The sequence below is a fragment of the Mya arenaria genome, chromosome 2 (assembly GCF_026914265.1).
Source record: "Mya arenaria isolate MELC-2E11 chromosome 2, ASM2691426v1".
Classification (NCBI taxonomy): domain Eukaryota; kingdom Metazoa; phylum Mollusca; class Bivalvia; order Myida; family Myidae; genus Mya; species Mya arenaria.
In genome coordinates this window covers 7853515-7868905 of record NC_069123.1, presented here as the reverse complement: position 1 = coordinate 7868905, position 15391 = coordinate 7853515, and the positions used below count along the sequence as shown (strand labels likewise).

At 39.4% G+C, this 15391-nt stretch overlaps 1 protein-coding gene and 1 pseudogene across 1 annotated transcript; both read right to left on the bottom strand.

Moving 5' to 3' along the window:
• Positions 1 to 4182: 4182 nt before the first annotated feature.
• The window catches only part of LOC128205825 (ferroxidase HEPHL1-like), a 322009-nt pseudogene continuing 310800 nt past the window's right edge, over positions 4183 to 15391 (bottom strand).
• On the bottom strand, positions 11539 to 13868 carry LOC128246051 (transcription intermediary factor 1-beta-like). The gene is made up of 2 exons (XM_052964263.1): positions 13376 to 13868; positions 11539 to 13181 (listed from the first exon to the last, which is right to left on the bottom strand). The coding sequence occupies exons 1-2, from the start codon at positions 13708 to 13710 to the stop codon at positions 11795 to 11797; spliced, it is 1722 nt and encodes a 573-aa protein (XP_052820223.1). The 5' UTR covers positions 13711 to 13868; the 3' UTR covers positions 11539 to 11794.

Genomic DNA, 15391 nt, shown 5'->3' with positions numbered 1-15391 from the left:
ATAAAAATTAGACTTCATGTTTTACCGAATATGTATTGCCATCAGTTCGACGTCGGAATTACGTCAATTTGTCAAGTTCTATGCAAAAAGAGCACCCATTTCTTCTCTTTTATTCATCTTTAATAAAATATTGATACCTGAACACAAGCACCTTTTCTGTATTAACTCCCGAATGGGTGGGGAGGGGACGATAACTGTGGTCTTGAGCGGTCAACATGGGGGGGGGAGCAGTATAATGTGGTCTCGAGCCCATTTGAGGGTATTTAACATCAGATCAGCGTGTTCAAGGTCCATACAATCTATTGCTAGGCGGACTGAACTGAGTTGCATATACGTTAATCAACCACGTGCTCTTGAAAAACAATCAAAATATTTTAAATTTATCTTATTCAAACTGAATAGAATCTCCATATGAAAAAAAACGTTATTTCTGCGAGGTTGGCGTAGAACGGTTCATTTGATTCCCTACTACGTTTGTACAACATTTACCTTAATATTGGATACCCGAGGTCCAGACGGAGTAAGGCTAATTTATAGTTTCACAGGCAACGAAATATTTAAACTGTAGACTATTATTTTTAAAGTAAAATTATGTCGAGTTCTATGCAAAAAGAGCACCCGTTTTCTCTCATTCATTCAATTTTAATAAAATATTGATACTTGAACACTCTCTTTTCTGTATGAGCATCATCCGGATCTTGATCAACGGCGGGGGGGGGGGGGTCAACGGGGTTAAATAACTGTGGTCAACGTGGGGGGGGGCGTTGTGTCAATGGGGGTTAATAACTGTGGTCTTGCGCCTTCAACGTCAGGTTGACGGAATTCACCGATCAGCGCGTTCAAGGTCCATATAATCTATTGCTAGGCGAATTGAATTCAGTGCCATACGCTAATCAACCACGTCCCCGTGCAGAAACGTTTTCAATCAAGGAACAAATAAACAAGATTTATCTTACTAAAACTGAAAAGAAAATCCAAGTGAAAATAACGTCATTTCTGCAAGATTGTCGTAGAACGGTACCTTTGATTTCCTTTAACGTTTGTATGAAAATTAACGTAAACGTTATATACCAATCTAGAGTGTCGTCATAATATGACGTCGTTGCCATGACAGACGTTTATCTGTCTTAATAGCAGTCAGACACTCGAATCACAGCTCTCGATATTTTAGAGAAAGTAAGCGAAAAATGGCGACAAAAGAAGAAGTGCAGATTAGAAATAGCATCTGGAGAAGAATATCCATCAGCGTAAGGAAAGAGAAAATCCCGCAATTTGCGAGTCGCATAAGAAACGCGTTTTACGGGCTTACGGTGTGTTACGGAAAACAGTACGGAGAAGGAAACAGTCAAAACAAGGTCACAGCTGGCAAGGAGCATGATGGAGACTTAATCATAGAATATCCCTTAGAACCATTCTACGCGCTTGCCCGAAACACGGCGGGTTACGGAAAACAATACCAAGAAAGAAACAGTCAAAACAAGGTCGCAGCTTGCAAAGATCCTGATGAAGATTTTATAATAGAAGATCCCGCCAATCCATTCTACGCGTTTGCCCGAAACACAGTGGTTTACGGAAAGCAAGACCAAGACAGAAACAGTCAGAACAATGCCACTGTTCGCAGGGATCCTGACGAAGATTTTATAATAGAAGATCCATTAAATCCATTCTACGAAGGCCCTCAAACAATCATACGTTCGAGCGTACCGGGCGGCCTGGGGGAACATGCTGCGCAGATGGAGGAGCCGGCACCGACAGTCGGCATCAAGAGGAAGAAGAGGGATGTGAGAGGTAAGACAGATTCAAACTCGAGAACAGTTCAATGTTTTAGCTATTTCAATTCGATATTAATCTTCACTAAAGAAATGTGTAATGTTTAAGCCATTCTATTTGCATGCACTGTTTTCCACACTGTTTGTGCACTGAAACGGCACAAAAGTTTAAGTTCACAGTTTATGTATATATATGTTACATTTCCTTGGTTTCCAGGTTTGAAGCCACCTACAGGGGCCGAAAAGACAAAGGAGGCGGATGCAGTGTGAAGCGGAGATATAATTGTTTTATAAACTTTATGTGAATTAATAAACCATATATGAAGTTTACATATATACATAGAAATTAGTTGTTTTGTTCGTATGTTTCTATTTTTGGCCGTCTTCATGGTATCCACCTGCACAAAAGAACCTTATATTGACCATACCTAAACCCATTCAAGGTGTTCACATGAAACGTCGTACCAAACTATATGCTACCACTGACAAGCCGCACATGTGTATCAAAACCTACAACTATGGAACGACACAGCAGTCCCATGTTGTGACATATCATGCGATTAAGTCTAACTGACATGATATAATGTCTAAGATACAAGTAATCATGGCTGAACGAAATGTCATTATGTCTAACTATCATGTTATCATTTCTAACCGAAATGTGATTATGTCAGACTGACAAGTAATAATGTCAAACTAACCTGTTGTTATGTATAACTGGCATGTTATTATGTCTTACTGACATTTTATTATGTCTAACTAGCATGCTTTTATGCATAAGCCGACATGTGATTATGTCTGACATACTTGTTATTATGTCTAATGAAATGGTATTGTAATGTTCCGCTGTAGGCGGAAATACGTCCATAGTACGTTGATGTACTTGGTTGGTAATATGCAAATTAGCATATCCAGGTCCCCGTGTGGATGGAGAATATACTGCTTATAAAGACCAGTCGAACCCATTCAGAGTTAACCATGTTATCTCTGACGGGATCTGATGGCCTTGTTGGCCGCGCACGTTATAATTGGACCGGAGTTGCGTTTCCCAGGCTAGAACTCGGGACGAGTCTTTTCGGAGGGGAAAGTAATCTAACGTTCCGCTGTAGGCGGAATGACGTTGAAGTACTTGATTATATGCAAATTTGCATATCCATGTCTCCGTGTGGAGAATAATTGTATATAAAAGACCTGTCGACCACTTCAGGGTTGAACATGCTTTTCTCTGAAGGGATCTGTTGGCCTTTTTGACCTCGCACGTTACAGTAGTATGTACATCTGACGTTTGATAACGTAAAGCCGACGTAAGAATAGAGACTAAAATTCGACGTTCAACCAACGTATATTCCTGGTATAACGCTGGGAGAAAATGAGACGATTTTTGGTAAACGTTAATTGCTTTCTTATTTGATAAATAAAATAAATTCGCAGGAACAAACAAAAGTTTTTCTTATCCTAACAGGTACAAAACGAAAGCGCTGGAAACGTTTAAACGCTGTAGGTGCGAAAAGCGGGATTTTACTTTAATTTACAATTATTTTCATAGGCAATAAAACTCATATCCAAAAATTGTTTTAAGTGGCCCTAAATTGTAACCGATAAGTGCCTTGTCATTATCTAAGAATAGGTCATGTAAATTTCTGTATATTTAATAAAAATGGGTAGTTCCGTAACCGTTAAACCTATATAGTTTATACAAGGTTATATGAACATTGCTTTTTATCTCGTAAATGTTGTGCTATTGTAAAGTTAATTAAATGAAACGTGATATTGGCTGGGGACGTTTTGACTATTTGTAGTAGGTACAAGAACGGCAGGGTCTTTTAGTCAACACATTTCCTGCGTAATTATCTTTAATTATCTATTCCCATCGGTTCTTCACCAAGTCTTATTTAAGATGTTTCGGCTTGTTTTCAATTCACATAAACGTTGCAAGGTTAATACCGTATTTAAATAAAGTGGTATTTAAATTCGCACTATTTTTTAACCGCATAACACCATACGTTTCATTTTGTTACCCCAGTGCAATATTGTTTAACATGGCATGTCAAAAAGTAGATCAGACGATACCTGATTTCGATTTTCGGTACGTAGGTATGTAGGCATGCAGTCTGAAAATTAATATAACTATCGTTGTGAAATAATAATCAATCGAATATAAAAGTATGTTGTAACCATGTTGAAACGTAATATTTAATGCAAATATTCTAAGTCATTTCTCAATATCTTCTCGTTTTTTTCACACAACTGCACAGTATGATTCAAAATAAGTTGAGATGAAGATTAAAAATATCGGGAAGTTTCTTGTAAAATTTGTGCTTGATTATTTATTATTTTGAGTTGTTGTTTTTGTTTAACGTACCGCAAACTTCACGCCATCTGCACCGTTTATTTTTTAAAGGTACTTCTTGTTTCAAATAATTATTTTACATGTATACAATTGAACAAATCAGCTTCAAAAATCACAATTATAATATATCTGTAAAGTAAGCCCTTGGCCTTACGAAGTAATCATGGCTGTATTACTCCAGAATCGTGTAAGTAGCAATCATTCCGTCTTTCATATGTTCTCCGACATGACAGTGTCTGGATTACTTGCGAAAATTTCCACGGTCTCGTACGTTCCCGGAAACACTTCTATGACGTCACCTTCGTGACTCTGATCGGTGCGGTAAGTATAAGTATGCCCGTGGAAATGAACCGTGTGTATATCCTCGTTTTTACCGAGACCAATCACATACCACACGATATTGTCACCTGAATTCGCGACCAGTCCTTGAACGTTGTTAAAGATTAATGCGTTTATTGAATTATATTTGTTACTGATCTGAAATTCAGGCGTCGAGGTATCTGCACCTGGACAGTTTTCCTGAATATTTTGAGTCAAATACCAACTATTATTTTCATCAAATACTAGGAACAAAAGAGCGAACTCTTTCTCAATTGAATCAATACGCGTTCCGCTGTTGTCAAGGACACCAGATAGGCAAACAACGATTGGTCCCGTAAGACCGGAATACACATCTCTCGCGGGATCTACCGCGGAGTGATACAAAAAGTTTACACATTTCGGTCCCTCTCTTAAAGGTCCAGAAGAAGTAGGAACTTCCCATCGGTAGGTGAAAGTAGTTCCCGGTTGGACACTGTCGCCTCTGTTGTCTGTCTGTCCGTCATTATACCCCATACCCTCTTAGGTCTTATTGTAGCGTAGTCCTTGCGCGTGGATAGAGTAAGGTCTTGACGCCATATTCTTGAACACAACTTCAACTGTGTCGCCTACTTCCGCTTTAATGAAGGGTCCCATAACTCCAAGGTGAATCTCGTCAGCGGAGCGGACCTTTTCTTTTGTAAAGGTGCTGTCTGTGAACTCTCGGTAGAGGGCCTTTGTATATATACTGCCGATAAAATTACCCTCCTTTTAAACTCGTAAATGCTGGTCACTGAAATGATAAGGTAACATTGTGTAGACTTAAATAAGGTATGCATCAATCAGTAGCGGGATTAGACGAGAGCGCACCCGGTGTGCGCCCCCTCTAAAATTGTTCCAAATTTGTTTTTTTGTAAATATCCGAGAAACAATATGATAAGAATGCACTTGGATGCATTTGAATGTACTATTTCCTACTAAAATGGCTTTTATTACTGCGGTTGATCTTACGCCCAAATTTACTCAGTAAACCCTGTATTTTTCGTATTTTTTTAAAAATGGGCGTACTTTTAACTTGCATTCCCAAACCGCACCCTCTGTAAAGCAAAATCCAAAGTTCCCTGTTAATTCAGAGCTAAAGACTACTTGCGTTCGAAACTCAAGCATCAAAATTCCGTTTGCTCCAACCAAGTCTCTTCGCGTTTATATTGATAAACATATCTTTCTGGCCATCAATAGCAAAATTACACCATTGAAAAACTGTGCTTAAAAGACCGGTTGAGAAACGTACTAAAGATAGATGGTGACATTTCATATTTATTTTTTCCTTATTCACGGTTTCACGATTTCAATTTCATGAAGAAAAAAAATAATCGCAAAACGGGAAGATGAAATCGCCAAATTATGAATAGGAAATCATTTTGAAATGAAATGTCAGCACCGGTCTTTTGTAGAAACGCTACGTGAACGTGTACGCGTGAACTACCGTAAGCAATACTTCATCAATGTCGATACTTGTGCGTGTACAGGTGGACTACCGTAAGAGCAATACTTCATCAATGTCGATACTTGTGCGTGTACAGGTGGACTACCGTAAGAGCAATACTTCATCAATGTCGAGACTTGTGCGTGTACAGGTGGACTACCGTAAGAGCAATACTTCATCAATGTCGATACTTGTGCGTGTACAGGTGGACTACCGCAAGAGCAATACTTCATCAATGTCGATACGTGTGCGTGTACAGGTGGACTACCGTAAGCAATACTTCATCAATGTCGAGACTTGTACGTGTACGAGTGAACTACCGTAAGAGCAATACTTCATCAATGTCGATACATGTGCGTGTACAGGTGAACTACCGCAAGAGCAATACTTCATCAATGTCGATACTTGTACGTGTACATGTGGACTACCGTAAGAGCAATACTTCATCCATGTCGAGACTTGTACGTGTACGAGTGAACTACCGTAAGAGCAATACTTCATCAATGTCGATACTTGTGCGTGTACAGGTGGACTACCGTAAGAGCAATACTTCATCCATGTCGAGACTTGTACGTGTACGAGTGAACTACCGTAAGAGAAATACTTCATCAATGTCGACACTTGTACGTGTACGAGTGAACAACCGTAAGAGCAATACTTCATCAATGTCGATACTTGTACGTGTACGAGTGAACTACCGTAAGAGCAATACTTCATCAATGTCGATACTTGTACGTGTACGAGTGAACTACCGTAAGAGCAATACTTCATCAATGTCGATACTTGTACGTGTACGAGTGAACTACCGTAAGAGCAATACTTCATCAATGTCGATACTTGTACGTGTACGAGTGAACTACCGTAAGAGCATTACTTCATCCAGGACGCTACTTGTACGTGTACAGGTGGACTACCGTAAGAGCAATAAGGCATCCAGGTCGATACTTGTACGTGTACGAGTGAACTACCGTAAGAGCATAACTTCATCCAGGTCGCTACTTGTACGTGTACAGGTGGACTACCGTAAGAGCAATACGTCATCCAGGTCGATACTTGTACGTGTACGAGTGAACTACCGTAAGAGCAATACTTCATCAATGTCGATACTTGTGCGTGTACAGGTGGACTACCGTAAGAGCAATACTTCATCAATGTCGAGACTTGTACGTGTACAGGTGGACTACCGTAAGAACATTACTTCATCAATGTCGAGACTTGTTTGTACGTGTACGAGTGAACTACCGTAAGAGCATTACTTCATCCAGGACGCTACTTGTACGTGTACGAGTGAACTACCGTAAGAGCAATACTTCATCCAGGACGCTACTTGTACGTGTACGAGTGAACTACCGTAAGAGCATTACTTCATCAATGTCGATACTTGTACGTGTACGAGTGAACTACCGTAAGAACATTACTTCATCAGTGTCGAGACTTGTACGTGTACGAGTGAACTACCGTAAGAGCATTACTTCATCAATGTCGATACTTGTACGTGTACGAGTGAACTACCGTAAGAGCAATACTTCATCAATGTCGATACTTGTACGTGTACGAGTGAACTACCGTAAGAGCATTACTTCATCAATGTCGAGACTTGTACGTGTACGAGTGAACTACCGTAAGAGCATTACTTCATCAATGTCGATACTTGTACGTGTACGAGTGAACTACCGTAAGAGCATTACTTCATCAATGTCGAGACTTGTACGTGTACGAGTGAACTACCGTAAGAGCATTACTTCATCAATGTCGATACTTGTACGTGTACGAGTGAACTACCGTAAGAGCATTACTTCATCAATGTCGCTACTTGTACGTGTACGAGTGAACTACCGTAAGAGCATTACTTCATCCAGGACGCTACTTGTACGTGTACGAGTGAACTACCGTAAGAGCAATACTTCATCAATGTCGATACTTGTACGTGTACGAGTGAACTACCGTAAGAGCATTACTTCATCCAGGACGCTACTTGTACGTGTAAGAGTGAACTACCGTAAGAGCAATACTTCATCAATGTCGATACTTGTACGTGTACGAGTGAACTACCGTAAGAGCAATACTTCATCCAGGACGCTACTTGTACGTGTACGAGTGAACTACCGTAAGAGCATTACTTCATCCAGGACGCTACTTGTACGTGTACGAGTGAACTACCGTAAGAGCAATACTTCATCCAGGACGCTACTTGTACGTGTACGAGTGAACTACCGTAAGAGCATTACTTCATCCAGGACGCTACTTGTACGTGTACGAGTGAACTACCGTAAGAGCAATACTTCATCAATGTCGATACTTGTACGTGTACGAGTGAACTACCGTAAGAGCAATACTTCATCCAGGACGCTACTTGTACGTGTACGAGTGAACTACCGTAAGAGCATTACTTCATCCAGGACGCTACTTGTACGTGTACGAGTGAACTACCGTAAGAGCAATACTTCATCAATGTCGATACTTGTACGTGTACGAGTGAACTACTGTAAGAGCAATACTTCATCCAGGACGCTACTTGTACGTGTACGAGTGAACTACCGTAAGAGCATTACTTCATCCAGGACGCTACTTGTACGTGTACGAGTGAACTACCGTAAGAGCAATACTTCATCCAGGACGCTACTTGTACGTGTACGAGTGAACTACCGTAAGAGCAATACGTCATCCATGTCGATACTTGTGCGTGTACGAGTGAACTACCGTAAGAGCAATACTTCATCCAGGACGCTACTTGTACGTGTACGAGTAAACTACCGTAAGAGCAATACTTCATCCAGGACGCTACTTGTACGTGTACGAGTAAACTACCGTAAGAGCAATACGTCATCCAGGTCGATACTTGTGCGTGTACAGGTGAACTACCTTAAGAGCATTACTTCATACATGTCGAGACTTGTACGTGTACGAGTGAACTACCGTAAGAGCATTACTTCATCCAGGTCGCTACTTGTATCTGTACTAGGGGACTACAGTAAGTACTTCATCCAGGACGCTACTTGTACGTGTACGAGTGAACTACCGTAAGAGCAATACGTCATCCAGGTCGATACTTGTGCGTGTACAGGTGAACTACCGTAAGAGCATTACTTCATACATGTCGAGACTTGTACGTGTACGAGTGAACTACCGTAAGAGCATTACTTCATCAATGCCGCTACTTGTATCTGTACGAGTGAACTACCGTAAGAGCAATACTTCATCCAGGTCGCTACTTGTATCTGTACGAGGGGACTACAGTAAGTACTTCATCCAGGTCGCTAATTGTATATGTACGAGTAAAGTACCGAAGGGAAGTAATTCATCCAGGTCGCTGCTTGTACGTGTACGAGGGTACTTCCGTTAGTACTTCATCCAGGTCGCTACTTGTATCTGTACGAAGGGAATACAGTAAGTACTTCATCCAGGACGCTACTTGAACGTGTACGAGGGGATTACCGTAAGAGAAGTACGTTTTTACATGCACCCCTCCCGCAGAACCGAAATGAATATGGCATAAACTGTTAAAATATGTAAACTGTTTGCTTGGGGGGTTTGGACTCCCCTAGACAGGTTTAACAATTTCTAGTCCGAAATGGTGCATTTTGAGCGTATTTTATTTTTATTTTTTTCTCCGATATTTCCATAAATTTGCTAATCAGCTTGGTAGACACAGAAAATATTTGTGAACCAAAGGGGTGATCGCTTATAAAAAATAATTAATTGTGGGTGGTAACGTTCGCCTTTTTTTCTTAATATAGACCTGCGCGATACGTCTGAGTAATGAAAGTAGCATTACTTCAGGACTGTATTTATTGACGGGTTTACAAGTCTTGCTGACACCCTTTGCATTATCAACAAACCTTCGTTTGACTTTGTGTATTTGACGCCGTGCGGATGGAGGAACACCGGCATGTCGACGTCATTCCGGAAGTGGATGCGCATAACCTCCCCGACCTCAACTCTCAGGAGCGGCCCCACGTAACCGAAGGACGGCGGGGATTCGATTTCCTGTGTGAAGTTTCCGTCCGTGTACAGCTTATAGACATATTTCAGGTACTTGCTTCCGACGCGGTTGTATTTGTTCTTGAGTGTGTCCTCCAAGTATCTAAAACAACATTTGGTATAAACATATAAATAAAAAAACGGGTTTTTGTACACAACCTCTGTTAATTGATCTTAATCTTATTGCCTAATTGGCTTATCATATCTACAAACTGAATATCCTGCTGTGCACTTTTCGATGTTTTATTATTAAATTGGACCCTAAATGGCCCTGAGCCAATAAACGAATACACAGGAAATTGGCCCCTTCTGTGACACCAGTGCAATTAGCAGGAGATGCACAGCCGGGGATTATCATGCCAAACATTCCTTAAACTAGGCCTTTAAACACTATATATATATATATATATATATATATAAGTTTTCATAATACGGCCGTCTGACGGAGCACTGTCAAAACATTATATTTAAAACAGGTTTGTCGAAGTGTTTGATGAAACTAGTTACCTTATCAAACTTCGGTAATGAACCGAAGGCGGGGCTCATTAAGCGGCATAGACTGCTCTTTGTTCCATTTAAAATGGTGAAGTAAAAAAAAAGTTATATTTGATTGAAGTCTCTATTTTAAGCCAAATGTTGCCTTCCGACATAGCATATATGACGTAATTTATCACGTGGTGTACACACACTGGAGTATGCGTACCGAAAAATGCCAAATTTGGAGTTCTTCTTAAAGAGTACCACCCTTATAAGTCCTGTGTATTCAGAAAAAAAGCCTCTGAATACTGCATTCCGGATGTTTACACCGGTAGCATTAATATGTTCTAATTAATACTAGGGGCACACAAGAATACATCTACTTACTCTGTGTATGAATCTACCACGTTCTCTTGTAAGGGCAGATAGTCCCATAAAACCTTTTCGGCACGAAGGTAATAGTCCCTGTAATTACGCACGTTAAAACTTCCGTCTGTTTTATTGATGACGTCACTTCCGGAAACCGGTTGGTCAAGTATAAACGATGTCACAGTGCATGTTAGTGACAGACAAAAAAGAAAAGGAGGTTGTTTTTGATGGAAAATGGCCGAGGAGTTCCGAATGGTACTGTATGGGATGGTTGGCGTGATGATAACTCTAGATGATAATGTACTATATCATGTTGATTGACAGGGTTTTGTTTAAATGGTTAACAAAAAGGGAACGTGTTAGTTTCAGTGTAAAATCATATTTTATTTCAAGAGTGTCAATAAAAGACATATTTTCACGCATGACGAAGCCACGAAATAAAATATAGTTTTTTCTATGATCACTAGTGAAATTAAAGACGATCGCACACTAAAATCAACACATTTTCTTTTTCTTTTATAAACGGAGTGTTATAGGTGTTTTATTCTTTTTTCTAAATACCCCCTTTTTGAAAATAGTGCTTGCTACGCCACAATCCTTTGGACGCCTAACACGCAAAGTTTTGATAGCTGATGACGTAGCTGTCATTTCTATTTCAGGTTTGTGGAGAAACTGTTCTCCAATATTTTTTTTAGTTTATTATTTACTCGTGTTTTAGAGCAAACATTCATCATAATAACAGTTAATGCACGAAAGTACTTATAAATTGAACAGGGCGGGAATACTTGAGATAAAGTATTATACATAACTATTATGTACTAGTATTTTTATTTTAAAGCACACGTCAAATAGCATACAATGTAAAACAATTGTTTTCCTAATACAAAATACAGTTGCCATTGAACAAATTTGAAGTAGTGGATTTACCAGGAACCCAGGCATCCTTCATTGTGATTATTTTGTACATACATGTATTGGTATTGAATAACTTCATTCAAATACACTTTCCACAAATTATCCATGTTCATCTTTATTCACTCTACATCTTTTATTAACCACTTATTATTACTGTAGTTCCATCACAAGAATGTCATTTTGTTCTCCCCCTACGATGAGCCTGCCAGTGTGGGTGCTATGCAAGACTGCCATTGGTTTGTTGATGCTATCTCCTTTCCTGACCAATGTGGCCAGCTTCTTCCTGCCTTCCTGGTCAATCTGCACCACTGTATTGGATTCAAGTGAGCACACAAAAACATGACCAGTGCCACTCACATGTACACTGTAAGGCCAGTCAAAGTCAGGGTCTTGCAGTGTGGCCAAAATATTGCCTCTTTTGTCAATAATATTAACCTTATTGTAGCTGGAGACTGGTATATATAACTTCATGCCATCTGAGCTCAAGTCAAAGCCGTTCACTGTAACTTCGCCAGATGTGTCTTCATATACCTTCCGTTCCAGCCTCCCTGTCATTGTATATAGGTACAGTGCAGTGGCGGTACCCACATACAGCTCGCCCTCATGGTGCTTGATTGCGTTACATGAATGATCTACTGAGAACTTCCTGGTCATCTTGATGTTGTCAGCTGACACGGTGAGAAAGTATACCTCATTCCTGTCAGTCCCGATTTCAAAAGCTACAGCCACTTCATGGTCTGAGATGTTGCATATGTCCTGTGGAAACTCAGGGAGGTCACAGTGGGCTGTCACTTTGTATTCGCTGTCTAGCACCTTTACTCTGCAATTGATATTGTCAACCAGAACAATCTCTCCTCCTGGAAGTTCTGTAATACAATCAATACAACAAACCTGTTTGTCGTTCTTTATATTCATTGCATATGTTTTCTTCTGTTTCACCTTGAAAACCTCGGGTTTATTAGAGGACTGTTTGATTTGCCCAGATGATTGTTCGAAGTCTGGATCAGGATGCCCTTTGATGTTTCCTAGTGTCTTGATGTCAGACAGCAAATGTTGAGCGCGTGTGTCAGGCTGGAAAGTGATAGTTGCCTTTTGTTTAGTGTTCATCTCCCGGAGTAGTCTATTGCCCTCTGCCATCTTGTCCTTGCATTTCCTGTAGCCAATAAAGGATCTGGACTCCTTGTCGTGGGCTTGAACAGAGTCCAGTAAGGCCTTAAGTTGGTCATGTAAGAGGTCACAGTGGTCAATATCTTTCTGAAGTGACCAATCTATACCAGCCAGGACACTGTCCATCTGTTCCACTGTCCTCTTTTCCAGCTCATCTAGCAGCTCGTTCAGTGAAGACCTTAAGGACTTGATCTTTGTCAGCATGGACTTGCGTGAGATCTTAAGGGAATTTTTATTCTTCTTTCTGGCCTCGCTCACCTGGTTGAGGCTGGCTGTTACCTTGGTAACATTGGCTGGAAGCTGCTTGAAGTCAGCCATCTTATGTATGCCCTTGGCCAGGTCAGATATCAAGTCGACTCTTTTGCACATCCTATTTAAAAGGTATTTTATAGAGAAAATTAAGTCATCTGTCCTTGTACCTTATAGTTTGGACCTACACATGGGTTTGCATTAACACACTGATTTTTATTGGTCAGAATAATATTGGAATGTGCTTTGTATTTTTTCATGAATATCATAAAAAAAAATGAACTCCTAATAAGTAAGGGTTTTTAAAGCACTCACCTGTGGTTAAGTGACACACAGAGGTGACAACAGAGCTCAGCGTGATCCTCACACAGCAGTTCCAAGACCGTCGGAGGGTGAAGGTCACACGTAACCAGGGCATCACCTTGCACCACCCACTTGTCCACATCCTTGCGACCAAACACAACATGGGGCTTATGTATTTTGGCATGGAATTTCAGACACTCGTCACAGTAATAATTCGAGCAGTCCCCACAAAAATGTTTTGCCTGGATGTTTAAATTGTCATCTTTACATACAGAACAAGAAAAGTCATGTATCTCATCAGAGGCATTTGATACTGAATCATTCAATGGTCTATGTTTCCAAGCCATTGTGAATTATGTAGATGAATTATTCCACTTTTTAAAGTTTTCTCTGATATGTTCTAAATCATTTGAAGATTTTTAAACATTTGTCAGGATGTGGTGATTTCATATCCCACGAAAAAAACTGAATAATTCATATCCCATAAGTATTTGCTTCTTCAATACTCAACCGTCAGGGAGTGTAACACAATCACGGGTTTAATGCAGGATGGTTGTAACTCTATATAGAATAGGTGAGCCTTACAATAGTTTTGCACAATTCCTTGATATGTTTTAAGTGCAGTGTTACATTGGGCACGCACATTACTTATGAAATAGCAAAAACATACGAAACCGTATACCATGGCATACTGTTATCATTGTCTTGAATGAATGTAATCATTAGTGTATGCTTAATCTGTGTCTTTGTCACTACGATTAACTTCCATGCTTTGTTGATTCTCTACAATTCAGTTGTCTTAATGCAGTTTATGTACTGATGATTTTTTTTCTAGATTTGTACTTGATCAATATTTGATCAATATGTGATTTACAGGCCAGCTCATTTTATAAGTCTTATTATTTTTTAAAGAAATATTGCAATTTATCAGATTAGTGACTATCGAGCTTTCAAAGGTACAGTGAATCACTCATAAAAATGAAAATGAAACTATCCAAAAACAAAATGGACGAAAACAATTTTACTTACCTGTTTACTTTCAGTTTAACTTAAAACGATATGTTTTCCAAACCTCTGTTGACCGTTTTAATGGTTCAGTCAGCTTTTATTGTTAACAGTTAAACTAAACCATTTTGGGCACAGACAGTACGAAGTTCTATATACCAGCAATCTGGCCTGACTATAATTTAAGTATCTTCCATGACCGAGAGACTAAGAGAGTTTTTACACACAGCTATTTTTTAAACTTTTCCCGTGGGCATGATAGGGTTTTCCAGCATGGCCAAATATACTACTTATCTAGGGTGGGAGAAAAGGTTATCCCAATACACATGACGCCGACCAAACAAATGCCAAAACAATGCATAATTTGAGCAGCAATAAGAAAAAAATATCAGTATCATGGATTTCCTTAACTATTTCTCAGTTATTAGAAACATATTTTGTGTTAAATATTTAGAAAACGGAGTAATTAAACTAATGTTTATATGTATATATACAGATTTTCGCAGGTCATGGTTGATAGCAACGGGCCACTGATAAGCCCCGCCTAAACTGGACGCTGATTGGTCAGTCGCGTATCGTCCGGTCAGTTTGACAGACAGGCCGCGTCATGTTAATTCTTAATGTGACCGTACATATTATACGTATCTTTTCCGTTAGTCATAAAACAAGAAATATCATTATGAGTATTAGTGTATAACATTGACAACATCTTGCAATTTATTTTTATTTTGAATGTTTTCTCATTCTTGTGCGTAAGGTTTTAAATCCGAAGCATATACATTTGCTTTTAAGTTTTTGTGGACATACTGTTAGTGAAAAAGACAATTCAGTTAATTTGAGTTACATTTTGTTTTTATTTAATTTATATAAAACATCAAATATCGTATAGCTATAGGTTACAAAAAAGTATAAACGTATAGATAAAAAATCAATGTATAAACCTGTACATTTATAATGACTATGATCATTTCTAACTCCTACATGTATGTTGCTTGTTAGAACAGTTTTGCAGTTCAATTAATA

Excerpts from the sequence above, each read along its gene's own strand:
- LOC128246051 (XM_052964263.1), bottom strand. The coding sequence starts at position 13,710 with ATGGCTTGGAAACATAGACCATTGAATGATTCAGTATCAAATGCCTCT. Across the intron at positions 13,182-13,375 it reads TGTGTGTCACTTAACCACAG|GATGTGCAAAAGAGTCGACT; the intron begins GTGAGTGCTTTA and ends CCTTTTAAATAG.